The 19,609-nt window shown below is 37.1% G+C and overlaps 2 protein-coding genes across 4 annotated transcripts in view; one reads left to right on the plus strand and one right to left on the minus strand.

Annotated features, from left to right (window-relative positions):
- The window catches only part of LOC127619347 (dnaJ homolog subfamily C member 5-like), a 40,806-nt gene that overhangs the window by 65 nt on the left and 21,132 nt on the right, over positions 1 to 19,609 (plus strand). The window contains exons 1-2 of one of the 3 annotated variants that reach the window (XM_052092238.1): positions 11,674 to 11,862; positions 12,279 to 12,451. The exons of 1 other annotated variant lie outside the window; for it this stretch is intronic. The gene's annotated coding sequence lies outside the window, so the exon portion shown is untranslated. Of the gene's footprint in view, positions 1 to 11,670; positions 11,863 to 12,278; positions 12,452 to 19,609 lie in introns of those variants that run through there. One more of the 3 variants, XM_052092239.1, reaches the window with a different exon arrangement.
- LOC127619344 (glucose-induced degradation protein 8-B homolog) lies at positions 5 to 11,555 on the minus strand. Its single transcript, XM_052092236.1, has 5 exons — positions 11,515 to 11,555; positions 10,784 to 10,912; positions 10,504 to 10,700; positions 10,019 to 10,216; positions 5 to 2,169 (listed from the first exon to the last, which is right to left on the minus strand). Exons 2-5 carry the CDS (start codon positions 10,902 to 10,904, stop codon positions 1,996 to 1,998), a joined length of 690 nt encoding a protein of 229 aa, XP_051948196.1. The 5' UTR covers positions 10,905 to 10,912; positions 11,515 to 11,555; the 3' UTR covers positions 5 to 1,995.

Consider the following 19,609-nt stretch of genomic DNA (forward strand, 5'->3'; position numbering starts at 1 on the left):
AATACTTGAAATCGCTCATCTTGTAAAAACATTTTGATACAGATAGTGTATATGTTTAATTGACGTAACTCTACTAAAAGTCATAGCAGACACTGATGTTCTAAACAAGAATCGTCGATCACTAATGCCAGCTGCGGGAATATATTACCTGGATAAAGTACATCGCTGAAGAATAAACTATGCTAAATGAAATGGCCCGTCCGCAGAGGGCAGAGTCCATGTTGTCATAGTAGAGTGTTGCTGTGACGCATTGTCAGTGTCATCTCAAGGCTGGTTTCGACGCAAGTGCCCCGAGGTTCTTACCCGCCACCCGCATACAATTATTACAATGACATTGGCGATGGTGGGGTGGCTTTCATATGCCAATGTTTAAAAACATCCTTCTGCAACATTTGATTGGGCATCATAGGATATGGCTTGATGATGTCTCTATTTGGTCATCATAGCATTCAATGGAATCAGCAAATTTGAGAATCAAATATAGAGTTTTGTGGATTAAAAAAATTATATTTAATACCTATGTGAAGCATCTGAGTTTCAGAGGCTTACAATTCGATCTCTGCAATAGCTATAAGTCACGTAATTGAATGTCAAATGTAAGCAGGAATACTATGACAATGTACAGTAGAAAACAATGTCACATGACTTTATAACATTATAATGCAATCAAATTAGTATTTAAAAGGGCAGTTGTTTTTTGACATGCCCTGTAAAGGGATAGTTCACCCCGAAATTTAAATTCTCTCATATTTTACTGACCCTAATGCCATCCCAGATGTGTATGACTTTCTTCTGCAGAACACAAATGACGACATTTAGAAGAACATCACCACTCTGTAGGGCTATACAATTTAAGTGAATGGGGACCAAAACGTTGAATCTCAAAAAACACAAAACAGCAGCATAAAAGTAATCCATAAAAGTAACTCCAGTGGTTTAATCGATGTGTCCTTAAGTGATCCAGTTGGTTTGGGGTGAGAACAGACCAAAATGTGACTTTTACTGTACAACTTGCTCTTGCACTCTCTAGGCACAAACATGATTTCAAACTCGATTACACTTCCTAGTGCTTGATGCAAGTGCAGAGCACTAAATGGCGCTTAGTGTAGCAGCATTTTGTGCTCTGCACTGAAGTGATCAAGCTTGAATTCATGATATCAGAATTTATAGCAAAAAGGAGTTATATTTCGGTCTGTTCTGACCCAAAATCGATACGATCACTTCAGAAGACATGGATTAAAACACTGGAGTTTTATGGATTACTTTTGTGCTGCATTTTTTTGCTTTTTGGAGCCTGTTGACTTGCATTGCATGGACCAACAGAGGTGAGATATTCTCCTAATGATCTTTGTTTGTGTTCTGCAGAAGAAAAAAAGTAATACACATCTGTGATAACATGAGGGTGAATAAATAGAAAATTAACAGTTTTTGGCAAAATATCCCTTTAACGCACATACAAAATGTTTACTTGTGCACTGCAAATTAAGTTGTGTAAGTGTGCAGAACTCGTTCTTTTCCGTGATACAATCAATCCACTGTCCTTGATGACACCAATATTGTGCCCTTTGGTACCTTACATCAGTGGACACAGAGGCATCTGCTAAAATTGTAAGTTACCTAAACAGTGTGGTGTAGTCAGGTGTGTATACTTTCTGAACATTCATGAACAAAATAGAGAGATAATAGTTCTCAAAAAAAAATAAATTCTAAAATGCAATAAATTCAGCTCAGCAAACATTGTAGTAACAAAAATCACAGAAATCCCTCTGCGACAGAAAGTGTTTCCATTTTGGCTAGAAGTCATCCTTTAAATATCAACAATCTCATTTCCACAGCCCAAACAAATGCAATGTCTCTGATAAGCAACAAGTAAACAAAACAACTGGATGATAAAAGGATGTCTGGGCATCAGTCACGGAGTATAAATAGATAAGGAAAGGGAAAGCGTCCATAGTGTTCCCCGCAGAACGAAAGAACAGAAATGCCGTTTGATTTTCATTTGGGGTCCTCGATGGTGCCTTTGCTTAGATCTGTCATTTTGGGGTACTTTACTTTCTTCTGGTCCAACTCGTTCTGGGCCCATAACAGCAGTTTGAGGAGTTTGGCAAGTTTCGGTGTCGACTCCCTGTTTTCATAGTCCAGCACCGCCTGGTTTACCTCGCTCCACACCTGTTAAATGACAAGTTAAATATGTGATGCCCTTTAACTTATATACACAGTATGTATATTCACTATATATACACACACATCTTAGGCACAGAATTTACACACAAAAAATTCTTAAGATGGTTATATATTTATTAATCTTTATTGTATCAATAGGAAATATACATTTAGACTCCCAAACATTCATTTTGCAAATAGAATAGAGGAACAGGGAGGGATGGGCATTCATCAATAATTTGGTATTAGAATATTTAAGATCATAAAAAAACTAATATTCTAATATTCTATTATTTAATGAAGGTAATTAATGAGAAAGAGATGTAAAATTATTATTTTAGTCATAAAGGTCAAAAAACAAGCTTCTAATTATATTCAAAACGATCTTAAATCATGTCCTATGTTTTTAGTTATTACATATATTTAAACAGGTAGTGCATGAAAACAAAAAAAGAATAGAATGAAGGCATTTAAGCTCACGCAAAGCAAAGAAAAAGAAACCGCTAATGAAATAGACTGACGCAGTTAACGTACAGGATGAGTATAAACACTCGGCAAATAATAGTTATGTTTATCTTGTATTTCATGTCATGTTTTGTTGAGAATAACAAGCATATCCATGTTCTCAGTAAATTATACTCATTTATACACACCAGTTTAAATGATGGAATGTCCCTTACTTCAGCTAGCATAGTCTTTCTCGGATGCCATGTTTGTTGTTTACAGAAGAGCAGCGGGGATTATGTTTTCTAACGAGGTACATTTAAACAGGAACCCAGCTTTCTCACAATAAGCCATAATCTCACAATAACCCGCTTTTCTGGTGTCCATCTGAACGTACTGATAGAACCGTTTGCTCAACAAATGTGATTAACTTGTGTCCACACTCAGCAGCGCCACCCAGTGCATTCTGTTATAACTGCCAGTTTTAGTTTGTGTGTTCAGGATTTAATGTGCATCTCACTGTATATATGGCCAGCAAAGCAAAACTTAGTATTTTTACTATCAACTAATTATTACTGTACTACTCTATTCGATTGTTTGACTACTCGTGAAAATCCCTAGTCTAAAATAATTCCTGCTGTTTTGAAGGCAAAGGTGGTCACACCAAATATTGATTTAGCTTTTTTATGTGTACTGGACTTTATATGATGTTAATTGATAAAAACTATTTAAGGCATTATTTTTGTAGACATCCTCACTATACAACATTTTTCACGAGTGCCTGAATTTTGCACAGTAATGTACATATAATGATTTAGTTAAAACCCCCATGAAATGGCTTGACAAGTGCAGTATTCTTTCCTGTGTTCACACATTTTCTATTGAAATGTCTACCAATTCCCTTTTTTATCAATATCCTTTAGTTTACATAAGAGCCATAAACTATGATTTGCTACTTGCAATTTCTTGTCACTAGCAGGTGGTATTGGAGAAGGGGATATTCTCATTTTATTGGATGAGATTTTATTTTTATATACGCCTAGCTCGAGTCTGTGTTTGTAGCCTGCTAGCTTCTTTTTTTTTTAGCATTGCTTATCTATCCGTTTTCAGCTTTTAATCTTTAATAGCTGTAATTTTTTAGCACAGGTCAGATTTTCCCCCGCATTATTGTCCAATCTTAATTCAGCTGCGTGCATTTTTTCCACATGCATCTGCATTCTATTTTTATCGTGATTACACTGCATGCATTTTAAAGTGTGCACCAATTTTCTCTTCTGTGTTACATGGATTATTGCATCGATCTCAAAGCACCACTCATCAAGAACAACCATAACAACAAACAATTGCGTGAGGGATTTACATTGATCTCAAACCCTCGCCGCTCAGGAACAACAAACAACAGCAACCAATTGCAGAAAGTCATGGCATCCGCTCATTATTTCTTCCTGCATTACATGCCACATGTTTACTATAGCTTCTTCCTTCAACAGTGAGGGATTCACATGTGATAAATGTAAGGAATTAGTCAGGTTGACGGAGAAGGTTAATGAGTTATAGGCCTGCATCTGAACGCTAGTGGAGGTCAGTGAGAAAGAGAAGCTGGTAAATACTGTTTCAGATGCTGGTAGTACAGCGAGCAACACACAATTTGGGTCCAGCTCTAGAGCCCCTACAGCAGAGTATTTGGGTGATGTCTCGGCAGCATACTTGCTCAAAGCGGTATCACTCTCCCACTCCTGTTAGGGTTTCAAATCAATTCTCCCCACTCAGTGATGCACCCACTGAGAATCATGTTGAAAGAGCCTTTGGTCATAGATGATTCTAATGAAAGGAATGTGGAAATCGAGACTCCAGCCACCAACATTAATTGCATTTTGGGTGCCAGAGCTTTTGATATCCGATCAAATTTACTAGCGCTGGCAAATGTTACACATATAATTTATACAATTGTTATTAATTTCGGCACTAAGGAGGTCCAGCTTCACCAGTTGGAGATCACTAGAGATAATGTTAAAGAGGTGTGTGAACTTGCAAAAATTACGTCAGACACTGTAATATACTCTGGCCCCCTCCCTGCTCGACGTGGTGACGAGGTTTATAGTAGATTAGTGTCACTGAATGGCTGGATGTCTGAGTGGTGTCAGGAGAATAGCATAGGATTTATAGACAACTGGAAGAGTCTTTGGGATAGACCTGACCTGCTAAAGAGAGACAGACTCCATCCCTACAGGGAAGGTGACACTCTCCTCTCTAGTAATTTGGCTCATAGTCTTAATAGTGATGATATTTGACTAACTGGGGCCCAGGTCAGGAAGCAAACAAACTAGGTAATCAGAACGTCTGCTAGCGCAGATGTCACGCAGGTCACATAAGCTACAACACATAGAGATAGTATCACCTGAATATTATAGAGAGACGGTGTCTGTTCCCCGAACTACCAAACACAAACCCCTCAATAAATCATTTAGAAATTTTTTTATTAAGGTCAAACTTGAACAACACAAATAAAATTAAAGATAAACATCATATAAAGATAAGGCTACTAAACATGAGATTTCTTTCAACCAAAGCACTAATTATAAATAAAATTATTACAGATCATAGTTTGGATGTGCTGTTTAACTGAAACCTGACAAACATATTAGTTTAAATGAATCTACTCCCTCAGGTAACTGTTATAAAAATTTATCTTATCTGAAGGGTCGAGGAGGTGTTGCTACAATTTACAGTGATGTTTTTGGTGTTACTAAGATTACTTAACTAATAATGCTTAATGTAACACTGTCAGATATAAATAAAAAAATCTCTGTCATCTTTTGCCCTTGCTACAGTATATAGATAACCCGGGCCTTATTCTGATTTCCTTGGTGAATTAGCAAATTTTCTATCAGATCTAGAATTTACTGTGGATAGAGCTTTAATTGTTGGTGACTTCAACATTCACATAGATAATGAAAATGACACATTGGGATTAGCATTCATCGATATTCAACTCGTTTTGAGTCAGGAAAAATGTGACAGGACCAAGTCATTGCCATAATCACACACTAGAGTTAATTCTGTCATATAGAGTTGATGTTGATACTATAGATATTCTGTCATATGGAGTTGATGTTGATAATATAGATATTCTGCCGCAGAGCGATAACATCTCAGATAATTACCTCGATCCTTGTATACTGCAATCAGCTAATGTTACTCAATCTACACCACGCTATTGTTCAGGTAGAACTATTCTTTCGACCACTACAGATAGCTTCACTAATAATCTTCCAGAATTCTCACATACTCAGTAAGCACCAAAGTCTAGAAGAACAATGAAATAACAGCAAATATAAATACAGTCTTCTCTAGCAATATTGATAATGTCACCCCCCTTCGATTAAAGAAAAAAGCCCCTCACCATGGTACAATGATCACACTCGTGCTCTCAAGAGAGCAGCTCGGAAAATGGAGTGCAAGTGGAACAATGAAAAGAGGTATTTTGCGGTGCATGGAAGGATAGAGTCTGTAGCTACAGACAGGCACTAAAAGCTGCCAGGTCAGCATATTTAAGCAAACTCATAGAAAATAACCACAACAATCCTAGGTGTTTATGCAGTACTGTGGATAAATTGGTCAGGAATAAAGCCTTGACTGAATCAGATATTCCGTCGCAGCACATTAGTAATGACTTCATTAATTTATTTACTGATAAAATTAAAATAATAATAAAATTAGAATTATGCAATCATTTGTCACAGTACCTCAAAAAACAGTGTCTCATTACTTTCTTCATGTGCAACTTCAATCTTTCACTGTCATAGGTCATGAAGAACTAACAAAACTTATAGAAACATCAAAAGCCATAACATGGACTAGTTTACATACACCTTAGCCAAATACATTTAAACTCAATTCCTGACATTTAATCATAGAAAACATTCCCTGTTTTAGGTCAGTTAGGATTGCTACTTTATTTTAAGAATGTCAAACACTGGGGACCTGGGTAGCTCAGTGAGCATTGACGCTGACTACCACCCCTGGAGTCGCGAGTTTGAATCCAGGGCGTGCTGAGTGACTCCAGCCAGATCTCCTAAGCAACCAAATTGGCCCAGTTGCTAGGGAGGGTAAAGTAACATGGGTAACCTCCTCGTGGTCACAATTAGTGGTTCTCGCATTCAATGGGGCGTGTGGCAAGTTGTGGTGGATCGCGGAGAGTAGCATGAGCCTCCACATGCTGGGAGTCTCCGTGGTGTCATGCACAATGACTCATGTGATAAGATGCGCGGATTGACCACCACAAGAACCTACTAAGTAGTGGGAATTGGGCATTCCAAATTGGGAGAAAAGAATGTGAAATGTCAGAATAATAGTAGAGATAATTATTTATTTCAGCTTTTATTTCTTTCGTCACATTCCCAGTGGGTCCGCAGTTTACATACACCTTGTTAGTATTTGATATCATTGCCTTTAAATTGTTTAACTTGGGTCAAATGTTTTGAGTAGCCTTCCACAAGCTTCTCACATTAATATTTGGGAATTTTAGGCCATTCCTCCAGACAGAACTGGTGTAACTGTGAAGTTTGTAGGCCTCCTTGCTCGTACACACTTTTTTTAGTTCTGCCCACAAATTTCCTATCGGATAGAGGTCAGGGCTTTGTGATGGACACTCCAATACCTTGACTTTGTTGTAATTAAGCCACTTTGTCACAACTTTAGAGGTATGCTTGGGGTCATTGTCCATTTGGAAGACCCATTTGTGTTTGAGCTGTAACTTCCTGGCTGATCCCTTGAGATGTTGCTTCAAAATATCCACATGATTTTCCTTCCTCATGATGCCTCTGGCAGCAAAGCACCTCCACAACATGATGCTGCAACCTGCATGCTTCACGGTTGGGATGGTGTTCTTCGGCTTGCAAGCCTCACCCTTTTTCCTCCAAACATAACGATGGTCATTATGGCCATACTGTTCAATTTTTGTTTAATTTGACCAGAGGGCATTTATTCAAAAAGTAAGATCTTTGTCCCATGTGCACTTGGAAACTGTAGTCTGGCTTTTTATGGCCGTTTTGGAGCAGTGAATTCTTCCTTGCTGAGCAGCCTTTCAGGTTATGCTGATATAGGACTTGTTTCACTGTGGATATAGATACGTGTCTACCTGTTTCCTCCAGCATCTTCACAAGGTCCTTTGCTGTTGTTCTGGGATTGATTTGCACTTTTCGCACCATGTTCAACTCTAGGAGACAGAATGCATCTCCTTTCTGAGCAGTATGATGGCTGTGTGGTCCCATGGTGTTTATACTTGCGTAATATTGTTTGTACAGATGAATGTGGTACCTTTAGGCATTTGGAAATTGCTCCCATGGATGAACCAGACATGGTCTTGGCTGATTTCTTTTGATTTTCCCATGATGTCAAGCGAAGAGGTACGGAGTTTGAATGTAGGCCTTAAAATACATCCGCAGGTGCAATTCAGTACAATTAAAAGCGAAACAATCTGTCTGTAAACAATTGTTGGAAAGATTACTCATGTCATGCACAAATTGGATGTCCTAAACAACTTTACAAAACTATAGTTTGCTAATATTAAATCTGTGGAGTGGTTAAAAAAAATAAGTTTGAATGACTTTAACCTAAGTGTATGTAAACTTCTGACTTCAACTGCATCTTAGATCCAATACAAACTAAGCTCTTAAAAGAAGTATTCCCTGTAATCTCAGAACCTCTTCTTAATATTATTAACTCCTCGCTATCCTTGTCCCAAGAAACTTTAAAATTGCAGTTATCAAGCTGCTTATTAAGATGCCACAACATGATCCTGGAGAATTGGCTAATTATAGACTGATTTCGGATCTCCCGTTTCTGTTGAAAAAACTAGAAAATGTAGTGTCTTCCCAATAATATTAATTTCTACAGAGAAATATTATATATGAACAATCAGTCAAGATTTAGGTCACACCACAGTACGGAGACTTCACTTATCAGAGTTACAAATGACTTGCTCTTATCATCTGATCACTGCTGCGTTTCTCTTCTAGTGCTTTTAGATCTTAGTGCTGCCTTAAACACAATAGATCATGATATTCTCTTGAATAGGCTAGAGAAATATGCTGGCATTTGTAGACTTGCATTAGCATGGTTTAGGTCCTATTTAGCAGACTGCTACCACTTTGTCCGAGTAAACGAGGAATTGTCAAGTCAAACAAAAGTTAAGTATGGAGTGCCGCAGGGATCAATTAGGCTGCTTTAGTTAGGTCTGCCAGAACCACAAACATTGATCATGATCTATAACTCTGCAAAAAACTGAATGGCATCTACGCTAATATTAATCTATTTGTTTCCAAGTCTCAACCTTGGGACTCCTATCCCGTGGTCACTAGAACCAATCTGATCCAGCTCCATTCCTGCTTGGTATCGGACTCCACTGCTACGCATCTCTGAGTGATGATGACAAAATGCAGCCTGTGCCAGCCAGACATCACTTCAGTCTATTACAATGGACATGGGATACTTCATATGCCATTGCCTGAACCTTGGATTCAGGATAGACCTCACTGAAATTACCAGCCAGTTGAACTGCGAAGCATTTCACTGATCTCGGCCTGCATCACCTTGATCTAATGATGGATTACACTCTTAAAATGGAATACATATACTATCAATAAATTGCCAACAAATGACTTCAGTCAGCTAACAAAAGAAAATGCATCTATAGGAACTTCTGCTGTCAATCCAGGATGAAGTTCAAAGACATTAGTCATTAATATTACAGTTCTTACAAAATCTTTTTTGTTTACACACTGGCCCTTAACACTTCATTTAATAATTTTAAACCATGACTTGCACTATACATAAGTAATATTGGCATTATATTCATGCTGTTAGCCAGAGGGGAACTGGCACCAAAAGTGAGTCTGGTTTCTCCCAAGGTTTTTTTCTCCATTAACCAACATCTGGAGTTTTGTGTTCCTTGCCACAGTCGCCTTCAGCTTGCTCAATGGGTTTCTAAATACAATTATTTAAGGACTTTTTATATACACTCCATAACTCAAACTACACAAGGATGACTCTCATTGTGACTTTCATTTTCTGTTAATGCATGATTTTCTGTTAAGCTGCTTTGAAACGATGTGTGTTGTGAAATGCGCTATACAAACAAAAATTACTTGACTTAAATATTCATCAATATTTTTGGTCCATTATCCAGTAAGAGAAAGACTGTACATTTCAAATGCATTTATCTGCTAATGGTAAATTTTGCCAACTTTTAGGAAGACACTTGCCTATAGATGGCTTCAAAGCTAATAGACAAGGACTAAAGACCATAACACAGCAATTTTGATTTCATGAGGACTTTAAAATGTGGTTGCCAAATAATTCACATGGGAACATTTCTAAAATAATGTTCTGTCACCAAGCAATGTGTTACCTTCTGTCTCTGCATCATGTTCAGCAGGTCACCAAAGGGTGATTCCTCTGGGTTATCGAATGCCAGGAGTGCAAGGGTGCGCTCCATCTCGGTCAGACACTCTCGGCTTTCCTCTCCCTGTTCAGCCAGCTGTGTCTGTGCAAACTCCAGTGCGGCTTCAGTTTCCCGCATGCGAATCAGCTCTATCAGGTGTTGTTGCTGTAAAAGGAAAGCAGATTAATTTTTAGCTTTTAGAACACTTGTTTGTGATACTGAATCACAAGACAATGATGCCTTTTTGATTTCCAAGACATTTCTAGTTGTCTGTGATTATTGGATAATAATTCAAACAATTTTTTTTTATAGAGATTAAGCTCACAAAGAGCAATTTCTTACAGCTGAAATATTTTAGACCAGAGCATAACTAGGGGGAAAATAACATACTCTCAAAAGAGAGGCACGTTAATCTCCATGCAACACAAAACACACATCTCCTGCTTGTTTACCTGAAGATGAAAGTACAGGTAACGGTTAGTGTCCAGCAGCTCAGGATGCAGACTGTTGATCAGTGCAATGGCCTCTTGTATCTGTCCTTTCAGGACCATCTCCCTGATTTTTATCCTTTCATCCAGAGAGTCAAGATCAATACTTGGCTCAATACCCGATTCCATCCTGAACTTCTCAGCAGCCTCTTTAAATCCCTCTATGTAATTAAGAACAAATCATGAAATACATCTGCTAGTACTAAATATATTATGGAGGGTGTATAAACTGTTGACTGCATACCTGTCACCAGATAATTCATAATGAGTCGATTCATATCTGCCCGCTGAATGTGAACATTATTGAGCTTTTCCATCCACTCTTCCCGTGTTACGTCCTCTGGCTTTTCAGCATAACTCATCATGAAGTGTTCTGCATTGACCAAAAAATATACAGAAATTATGTATTGTCCTCAGATATTTCAGGCATGAAGAAATCCACCCAGCTCGCAAGTTAGATAAACTTTTTAATGTATGGATAGTCATCATCCCCTGTTATGCTCTACATTTAAGATTAATAACATAGTATAATGAACTGTAGATTACATAAACTAAAAGTTTTGTAATTTATTGTCAGTTAATGACACGTTTCATATTTAAACACACGAGCTTGATAACTTAATAAATATTTTGACTTTGCATCTTGTCAAAGACTAGGACTCTGGAAAAACAAACCAAATGAAAACCTATTAACCAATTAATATACTATGAAGGTATATAAATCAAGAATGCAATGGTAAACGACACGATTGCATTAGGGCTTATGATGACCGGAAGCTCTCATTTTAAAGGCCTGTATCATAACATTAAAGCCTGTTCCGCTGAAGAGAGGACCAACACAGATTTCATACATAACAACAAGCGCAAATTATCATAAACGAAGAGCACTATTATCCAAGCTTTTATGATAGCCTGACTGGCTGCCCACACTTTGAAAAAAAATGTGTCGGTGACAAGAATAATGGTGAAATTTACCTCGGTGTGTACCACTTTCCTTGCCAGCAGCTCGGGAAGAAAGGCCGTACTAAACTCTCGCGATGCTTCAAGGAAAACTGGATTTTCAACGATGCCTCATTGGCTGGCGATGAAGTCTGTGGATTGGAGAAAGAAACTATATATTATTATTATTATTATAAACATTATGCCAGAAATTCTGTCGATTGAGCTCGGAACTCGGAATATTCCTTTAATACAACTTAGGGTTGCCACCCGTCCCATATTTAAAGATACAATTATGCGTCAATACCGCTGGTCAGATGGCGTCATGATGAAATCGTTCCAGATCGCCAATTTAGCATTGATGCTATAAACTATTGATGCAAGGTGAGTAGGGGACCGTCTGAATGTCCACAGATTGTGCTAAAACATGTTAATACTGTGGAGGGTGTGAGTTTTTTCTATATAAATGTTCAATAAGATCAAATAATATATGAATACAATCATAAAGACAAGTACAGGTGAAGGAAAAACATAAAAAAAAAAATAATTGAAACACACACACAGTATTTATATATATATTAACTCATCGCATCTGTTGCTTAAACTGTGGAGGATGTGGTTAGCCCCCCCAATTAAACCGACATAAAGAAGCAGCCGATCTCGATTATTTAAATAAATGTAAATGTTGTTAAAATATGTATGATGTTATTTTAATATCAATAGTTTAACTTGAAATAAGAAACGTGTCCGTTTATTTTGACAATTTCGTCATCTGTAGTTTCCGCCCATTTTCTTTCTAGATCGGTTGTGACGTCAGCCCACGAGCCGAGTCGGTCCTCGCGATCAGAGCTGAACGCAGTGAATTTGAGCACTGGATTTTGATTCATTCCCGTTTAAAAGCCGACTATAGCTATAGTAAATATTTTACGAAGAACTGACGATCTGCTGTCCTACATACGTTTCTCATTTCACGGTAAGGAACGTCTTCCTGAACGTAACTAGAAGTAAATCCTATCTGAGCGCCTCAATCCCGCTACACATGCTCGCTGCCCTTGGTCTGGGATTACTGTTGTAGTAGTTTATTCAGCGAGAAAGATTAATGCAGCCCGGTGTTGACCACCGCCGGCGACCAAGCAAACCAATATGGATGCTGAGTGCGAAACGGGGAGATTAAAGGCTCTAAATCGCCACACTATCTCTTGGCCTCCATCAGTATTGAAACTCTTCCCACCGGACTGTCATCAGATCTTGCGGTTATTTGTTAGATTTGTTCTGCTGCTCAATCTCAAACAATTGTCTGTTTGGTAATCCTCAGATCCTTATAAACAAGACACTGCCAGTTGTCGTCCATTGCTATCCCGCATCTTGATTAGAAATAGAAGTGTAATGTCCTTTACTTGTAACTTCTATATTATTGTGCTTTTATGTTGTAGTGTCATATGTTACCCACGATCAATGGAGTCTTGTAGTTTTTAATGGACTCAGCTGATCAAGGAGCATCTGATTTTTGAATTGTGGTTAGTGGGAATGCTATAGTAGATTTTGTCATAATCTTATGTCAAATCTTGACATCCCAAAAGCTGTCTGAGTGATTTGAATTAGTTTTGTTTAAATTATTTATTTGCATAGAATTTTACAGTGTATTAGTTGTCAAGAGGGATTGAATCATGTCAAATATTATTCGCAGAGGTCCAGTGACTTTGCATTCTCACATGACCACCACACTCCTCGAGGTACAATGTTTCGAGAGTTGCTACATGTTGGGACATTTTCTTGATTGCGACTTTGATAGTGGAGGGATTTTTGCAAAATAGGCAACTGAGTTGTATTGAGTCACTTCAAATGTTCTTTGTGTTTTTCCCAAGAGTGTTTCCATAGGTGTACTTGTCAGTGATTATTATTGTGCATTTCCTCTTAAAACCAAATGTGACTTGCCATTAACCAAGTAGGATAGGTCTACTCGTTTTATTGTCATCTGTAGTGCTCGTGATACAGCCCAGGCAAATATTTGATCTGCCAAATCTCAGGGTTGATTCAAATATGCTGCATAACTCTGAGGCAGGTTAATCTCATCCAGAAAATGATGCTGAAAGCACCTCTGCACTCCATTAGCTAATTAACTGGATGGTCTTGGAAGTTTTTCCCTCCCACAGCTGTGCCAAGATTCTTAAAGGGGTCATATAATGCCATTTTTGTACAAGTTAATATGAATCTTTAGGGTCTAAATGAAAACTTTGTAATATACTTTTATAAAAAATTCTCATTAGTATTTTAAGAAAACACTAATTTTACCTGCTCAAAAACAGCTCTGTTTTCAGCACGCCGTTTCAGTGCATATGACTTTAAATGATAATGAGCTTTGGTCACCCCGCCCCTCCGTAAACATTAGCCACATTCATTGTGAAGCGTGCAAGCGATTTGCAAAGATTAATATAAAGGTTAATAAAACGTTACACTTACTTCTTCTGGAGGTGCAGAGGGAATAGAAATAGTTGGTACCGAATCTTTTTTCAGCAGCAGCTTCTTAGCAAAACCAGCTTTATACTGACCCTCGTTTATAAAGCAGTCTGGTGAAAAATGATTCATGCAAAACATGACAGAGCAGGACACCACAATCGCTTAGGCACCATTCTGCTCCAGTGTATCAACAATGATGACAGACTATGATTGACAGCTCGCTCACGAGCGAGGGCAGGTCTGTGTTGAAACACTGCTGTCAATCAACAATCCTGGAAGGGGCGTCCGAACGGCTCGATTTGAGGCAGGGGAAAATATATAAGGAGATTAAAACCAAAACACTGGATGGATTTTTATCATAATAGGATGGTTGTGTACAGGCACAGCCGACACACATTTCAGTACAATCAACTTGAAAAAGTGCATGTACCATTATATGACCCCTTTAAAGATTTTAGTTTGGTCCGTTTTCTGGTATGACTGGGTGGTTCCTTTTTTCTACAGTTAGAATCGTACTGCTAATTCAGCTTTTATATGTTTATTGTTTTGTTTGTCCAAGCAATGTTGGGCAATATTCGCATTATGAGTGTCAGAACTCCATGCTACATACCAAACCATGCTGCAGAAATCAGGACCATTTTTGTGACTTTGTTTAGACCACCCCAATTTGAAAATATTCGTAAGTTCTTCAATTAAGCTGTAATAGTCTAGAAGTAAAGATTTATAAAGATAACTTGTTCTCACAAGAAAAAATAATCCTTTATAGGATTTGTATGAGAAGGCTTCCTGTTGAGTATTGTTAAATGTGAATGGAAAAAAAAATTGGGATGATACGCCGATTTGATAGATTAGATAAAAAAATCTATAGGCCAATAACAATATTTTCCCCATAACCTTGTTTTGTCATCAAATCACTGTTTTACTTAGGAATAGAGATACAAGAGGTAAATGGGTACAAAAGCTGCTTTTTTTTTACTGTTCTAACATTAAATTATTTCCATCCATCCATCTTCAACCGCTTATCCGAAGTTGGGTCGCGGGGGCAGCTGCTCCAGCAGGGGGCCCCAAACTTCCCTATCCCGAGCCACATTAACCAGCTCTGACTGGGGGACCCCGAGCCGTTCCCAGGCCAGTGTGGAGATGTAATCTCTCCACCTAATCCTGGGTCTTCCCCGAGGCCTTTATTATTTAAAATTATTTCCAATATATTTAATTTTCAATATCTCAGAAGTCAAAGTCTGCTGGTTTCAATGCGTTTTGTATGTTTTCACTCATTTTGTAGCCTATAGGTAAGTGCCACTTTCACAGCTGTCACATCCGTTTATAGTGTTTTTTTCCAGATTAACGTGAGAACAAGAAAGAAAAAAAATTATAAATAACATGTTCTTAGTAGGGATGCACAATACCACTTTTTCTCTTCCGATTCCAATATCGGAAATCTCAGTATCGGCCGATCCCGATCTGATACCAGTGTTGTTTTTTGCATAATCAGTTTAGAATATCTTTACATTATTGTGTGGAATTAATTGGGTGTGCTCTTTAATATATAAAGAAACACAAACCTCTAACTACACATTATTTCAATATAAATGTATAGCTTATTAAGAAACACTTTATTATTAACTAGTATACTGGATAATGTAGCAGCAAAATTAACAGTAATTCCAGTTATATGTCTTCAGTAGAAAAGAAGCCTTTTTTTTTGTATCTGGACTTTAAAGGATTCAGATCTCTCTTTTTGTTCAATTTAGTTATTAGATATCAGCTCACTTTTCATTCACACAGTTATTTTTTGGAACACATTCAACTTAAATATTATTTTATTGTAAACAAATGATAATAATAATAATATTATCTCAACCGATACCCGATCTATCTAAAAGCTTCAGATCGGTATCGGATTGGTGGATCCCTAGTAATATATCTCAATCGTGCACCTTTAACTTTTAAACCCTCACGCTTTTATTTTGACATTCTGAACTCTCCAGGAAGTCCTGTATGTGTCTGTTTGTAGGCAAGTTCACAGTATTTTAATTTGCACATCTGGTGTTGTTCTAAATGCATATGCTGAGCATCTACATCTGAGATGTTGTTCATGAGTAGCACTCAAATTTTGCACACCGCGTGAAGGCTAAAAATAGGCGTGTGTGTGTCAACAGAGCAGCGCCATTCACAAACGCTCTGCATTTTATATATTTACTTATTAAACACAGACTTTTGTGGTTCACAGAGCTATCGCACATCTTTAAGTGCCTTTTAATAAAATGCACGAGACATATGAACAACTCTAATTGGCACTTTTATGTTATTTTTTGAGCTTGACAGTAATGAACATGACTAACACAGTATCCGATTTGGATCGGGCTCGTCAGACCGATACCCGATCCGTCTAAAAGCTTCAGTATCGGAGCCGATACCGATCCAGGTATCGGATCGTGCGTCCCTAGTTCTTAGGAGTGCCAACCCTTCTAAATGTTGTAGCTACTATTATTTGTGGATTGTGCATTTCAATTTACGGAGTTTTACGTTACTAAATAATTATAAATAAACAATCGTTTTAAAAAAGGAAAATTATATAATAAATACAGCTGACATATCCATTCATCCCTAGAAAAAAAGGCAAGCATGTTTCCCTCATTAGAAAAAAAGGCAAGCATGTTTCCCTCATTGGAAAAAAATACATAAATGGGAAAGAGCAGGTTGTCCGATTGACAAAATCATGTTATTTGTGATCTACACAACAAAATTGTGTTTCTTCTAAATTGTTTCTTTATTTTTCTTTTGATTAATGTTATTTTCTAAAATGTGCACTCTAGATTGCATTAGGTGTATGTGAACCAATCAAGTATATTTAACAACATGGGCAAGGGGATTTGGGCAGGATTTTAATTTCCTAGCATGTTTCGCATGGAACTTAATGTGGAGAGTAAATATTTATAAATTAATTGTTATTTTATGCATTTAATGCACTTAATAGTGTCTAATGTTGTTATTTTAGTATTTAGAACCAATTCTGTTCCATTGGGTTTCCATTGTGGTGAAGAGTGGAGCTTTCGTTTAGATTGAGGAAGGGTACACCCTTAATTAGCATGCTAATGTATGCTATTGCTAGCTAAAAGTAAGCTAACTTGCATAATCTTACAAAATAAATCAGTAATGTGACACAAAAATATTATGTAAAACTAAGGAAATTAATCATGTTAGGGACATACATAAAATCACTATTTAAAGATGCATTCAGTAATTTTTCACAACTCTTAATTGCAATACATGTAGAAAATCACTACCACTCAAATTAAAATGAAGACTCCAGTGACCAATCATATCAGTAACCTTATAAAAGCTGTTGTATTCTACATTGAGATGGTCCGTACATGGGGACTGCCATTTTAGAATTACACGACCATCTGAAAACTACTCACTTAATCTCAGTAACCGTCCTGTTCAGCCTGGTCTCATGAAATTTCTGTGAATATGACAACATTATTGCATTTCAAAATATATGGCCATATAACACTTTTGGCTGCATATTTCAAGTGAAATGTCCAGCTGGGGGCACCAAAAGCGAGTAAAATGGTGTCGTATTCAGACAAGGTTTTACGGTAAACATACCTCTCTCATGTAAAACCTTTGCCTGAACCTATCAATTAATGTTTTAAAATATAAATGAGACGTTAAAAAATACATCCTTACCTTATTAATGCCTAAACCTAACTAATAGTGTTTTAAAATGCAGAAGTGAAATGAAAAAGCAAATTTTATGAAGCAACCACATAATTTTGTGCCGCATCTATGACTCTGTCATGTCATGTGTCAGGTTGAGTTCATGACTGGACTTGAACCGCCGTCCTCTGACTCTTAAGTCCAACACCCTATCAGGTGAAGTACCACACAAGCTAATCATGTTGGAATAAGTGTGTGTGTGTGTGTATATATATATATATATATAGAGAGGTGGGTCTGTAATACAAGCTTTAAAATGTAGCATTTTTCAAAAGATGTGTTGATATCATAAAATAGCAGGGTCAGAGTAATAGAGAAATAGAAGTATTTATTAAGTCATAATCAGCCATTAAAGTCATGATTTGAATGAAAGTGAATAAACACTCAGTTGTTGTAGTGCCTCTAGAGTTAATTTCTCCTGGAAACTGCAGGGAATTGTACCTGAATTTATGTATTACAAATTTAGCAAAAATTTATATAGAAGCACATTTTCACTCTGAGACCAGGTTGGTCTTGTTATTTGACACTTTCACTCACTGATTAAAGTAATCATGGCGGACTGTGAATAAGGGCTGAGTTTCGATTTACAAGCTCTCAATTAGATTTCGATTAAATGTCGATTTATATGAGTATATTTACATATTAAATAAATTCTCTTCCAGCTAATTCTGTGATTTATACAGGGGACCTTCTAACTAGGTACAATATGAAAATGAACATTATTCAGTGACAAATGGGTTGAGTGTATCTCCTCTTTGAACACACATTAACACACACACATAACATTTTTCTCTGTGAGAGATATGGTTCTGCATTGGTTGCTCTGATTGAATTACTAAATTCTTTGAAGAACATTTGGGAAAACACTACACTAGCTCATACATTTCACACTTAATCTGATATATGGTGCAGTGCAGTGTCACACTATATTTAACACAGAGCACACTGCCTGTTCTGACTGCCATGCATTTTAACTGCCAGAATGTAGCTTGAGTAGTTTATTAAATAGACACTCTTTCTCAATCAGCTAAACAAAAATGCCCTATGGTCATGTTGGATTGGTGCTTTAGTTTTAAATGCATAATTGCTCTTTATATGATCATAATGTGACAGTCAATGGACTATTTCCTGGGAGCTTTATAAAATCATGAATATGATTACTGCACAATGCTATTGCAAAAAAATATTTGGAAATGAAGAAAACTCCTCTCCATTCTCTGTGTTAAATTGTTGTAAAGGCCTAATAATGAAAACATTTGCACTGAATATCAGCCAGACAGTCTGGTGCTGTCTGAAGTGCTACTATCTGTCTGTGACTTCTTTGTGATGTAATACAGATATCCCAAAAGCTGTCTGGGAGAGATTATACTTGGTTTGGTTAAATGACAGAAAAATAACATTTTTACATTTATTAGTGGTCGAGAGAGATTGAATAATTCTGGTAAATTGGTTGTTTCAAGTGAGCATTGGTAGACTATGTAACATTGCCATTTTAAAAGCAGCCCACTTGATTTGAATTTGCTTTGAGCTTTGTTCCTCATTCTGAAATTATTTTGTTTTAATAAAGATCACTAGAATAATATTAAAGACAGAATATGATAGTGTGACAGTGTGATAAGATAATGAGATTAAAGCTCCGGGAAATTACGTGATTACAAATTATGTCACGGCACGCTGATGAAAGGTCTGAAAATGTACTTTTTCACATTTTACCTTTCCCTCACAAATGTATTTTAGTTGTGTAAGGTGTTGATCACAGATTAAATAGTCAAGAGACTCAATTACAGAGAGAGAAATGCTTTGTGAAAATTAGTATCTTTCTATATATGAAGAAATGAGAGAGGTTAAGTAAGAAAGGAGAACCCCTTTATTTATTATGAGAATGTCAGAGGAGAGAAGTTAGTGAGTTTAGCAGAGGCTGACAGATGGTACTAGCAGGACCCATTTAGAG

The sequence above is a fragment of the Xyrauchen texanus genome, chromosome 25 (genome assembly GCF_025860055.1).
Source record: "Xyrauchen texanus isolate HMW12.3.18 chromosome 25, RBS_HiC_50CHRs, whole genome shotgun sequence".
Lineage (NCBI taxonomy): Eukaryota > Metazoa > Chordata > Actinopteri > Cypriniformes > Catostomidae > Xyrauchen > Xyrauchen texanus.

Coding starts and splice junctions, on each gene's coding strand:
- LOC127619344 (XM_052092236.1), bottom strand. CDS start 10,904: ATGATGAGTTATGCTGAAAAGCCAGAGGACGTAACACGGGAAGAGTGG. Junction 10,217..10,503: donor ACCTGTACTTTCATCTTCAG/GTAAACAAGCAG, acceptor TTCCTTTTACAG/CAACAACACCTGATAGAGCT. Junction 2,170..10,018: donor ACATGATGCAGAGACAGAAG/GTAACACATTGC, acceptor GTCATTTAACAG/GTGTGGAGCGAGGTAAACCA.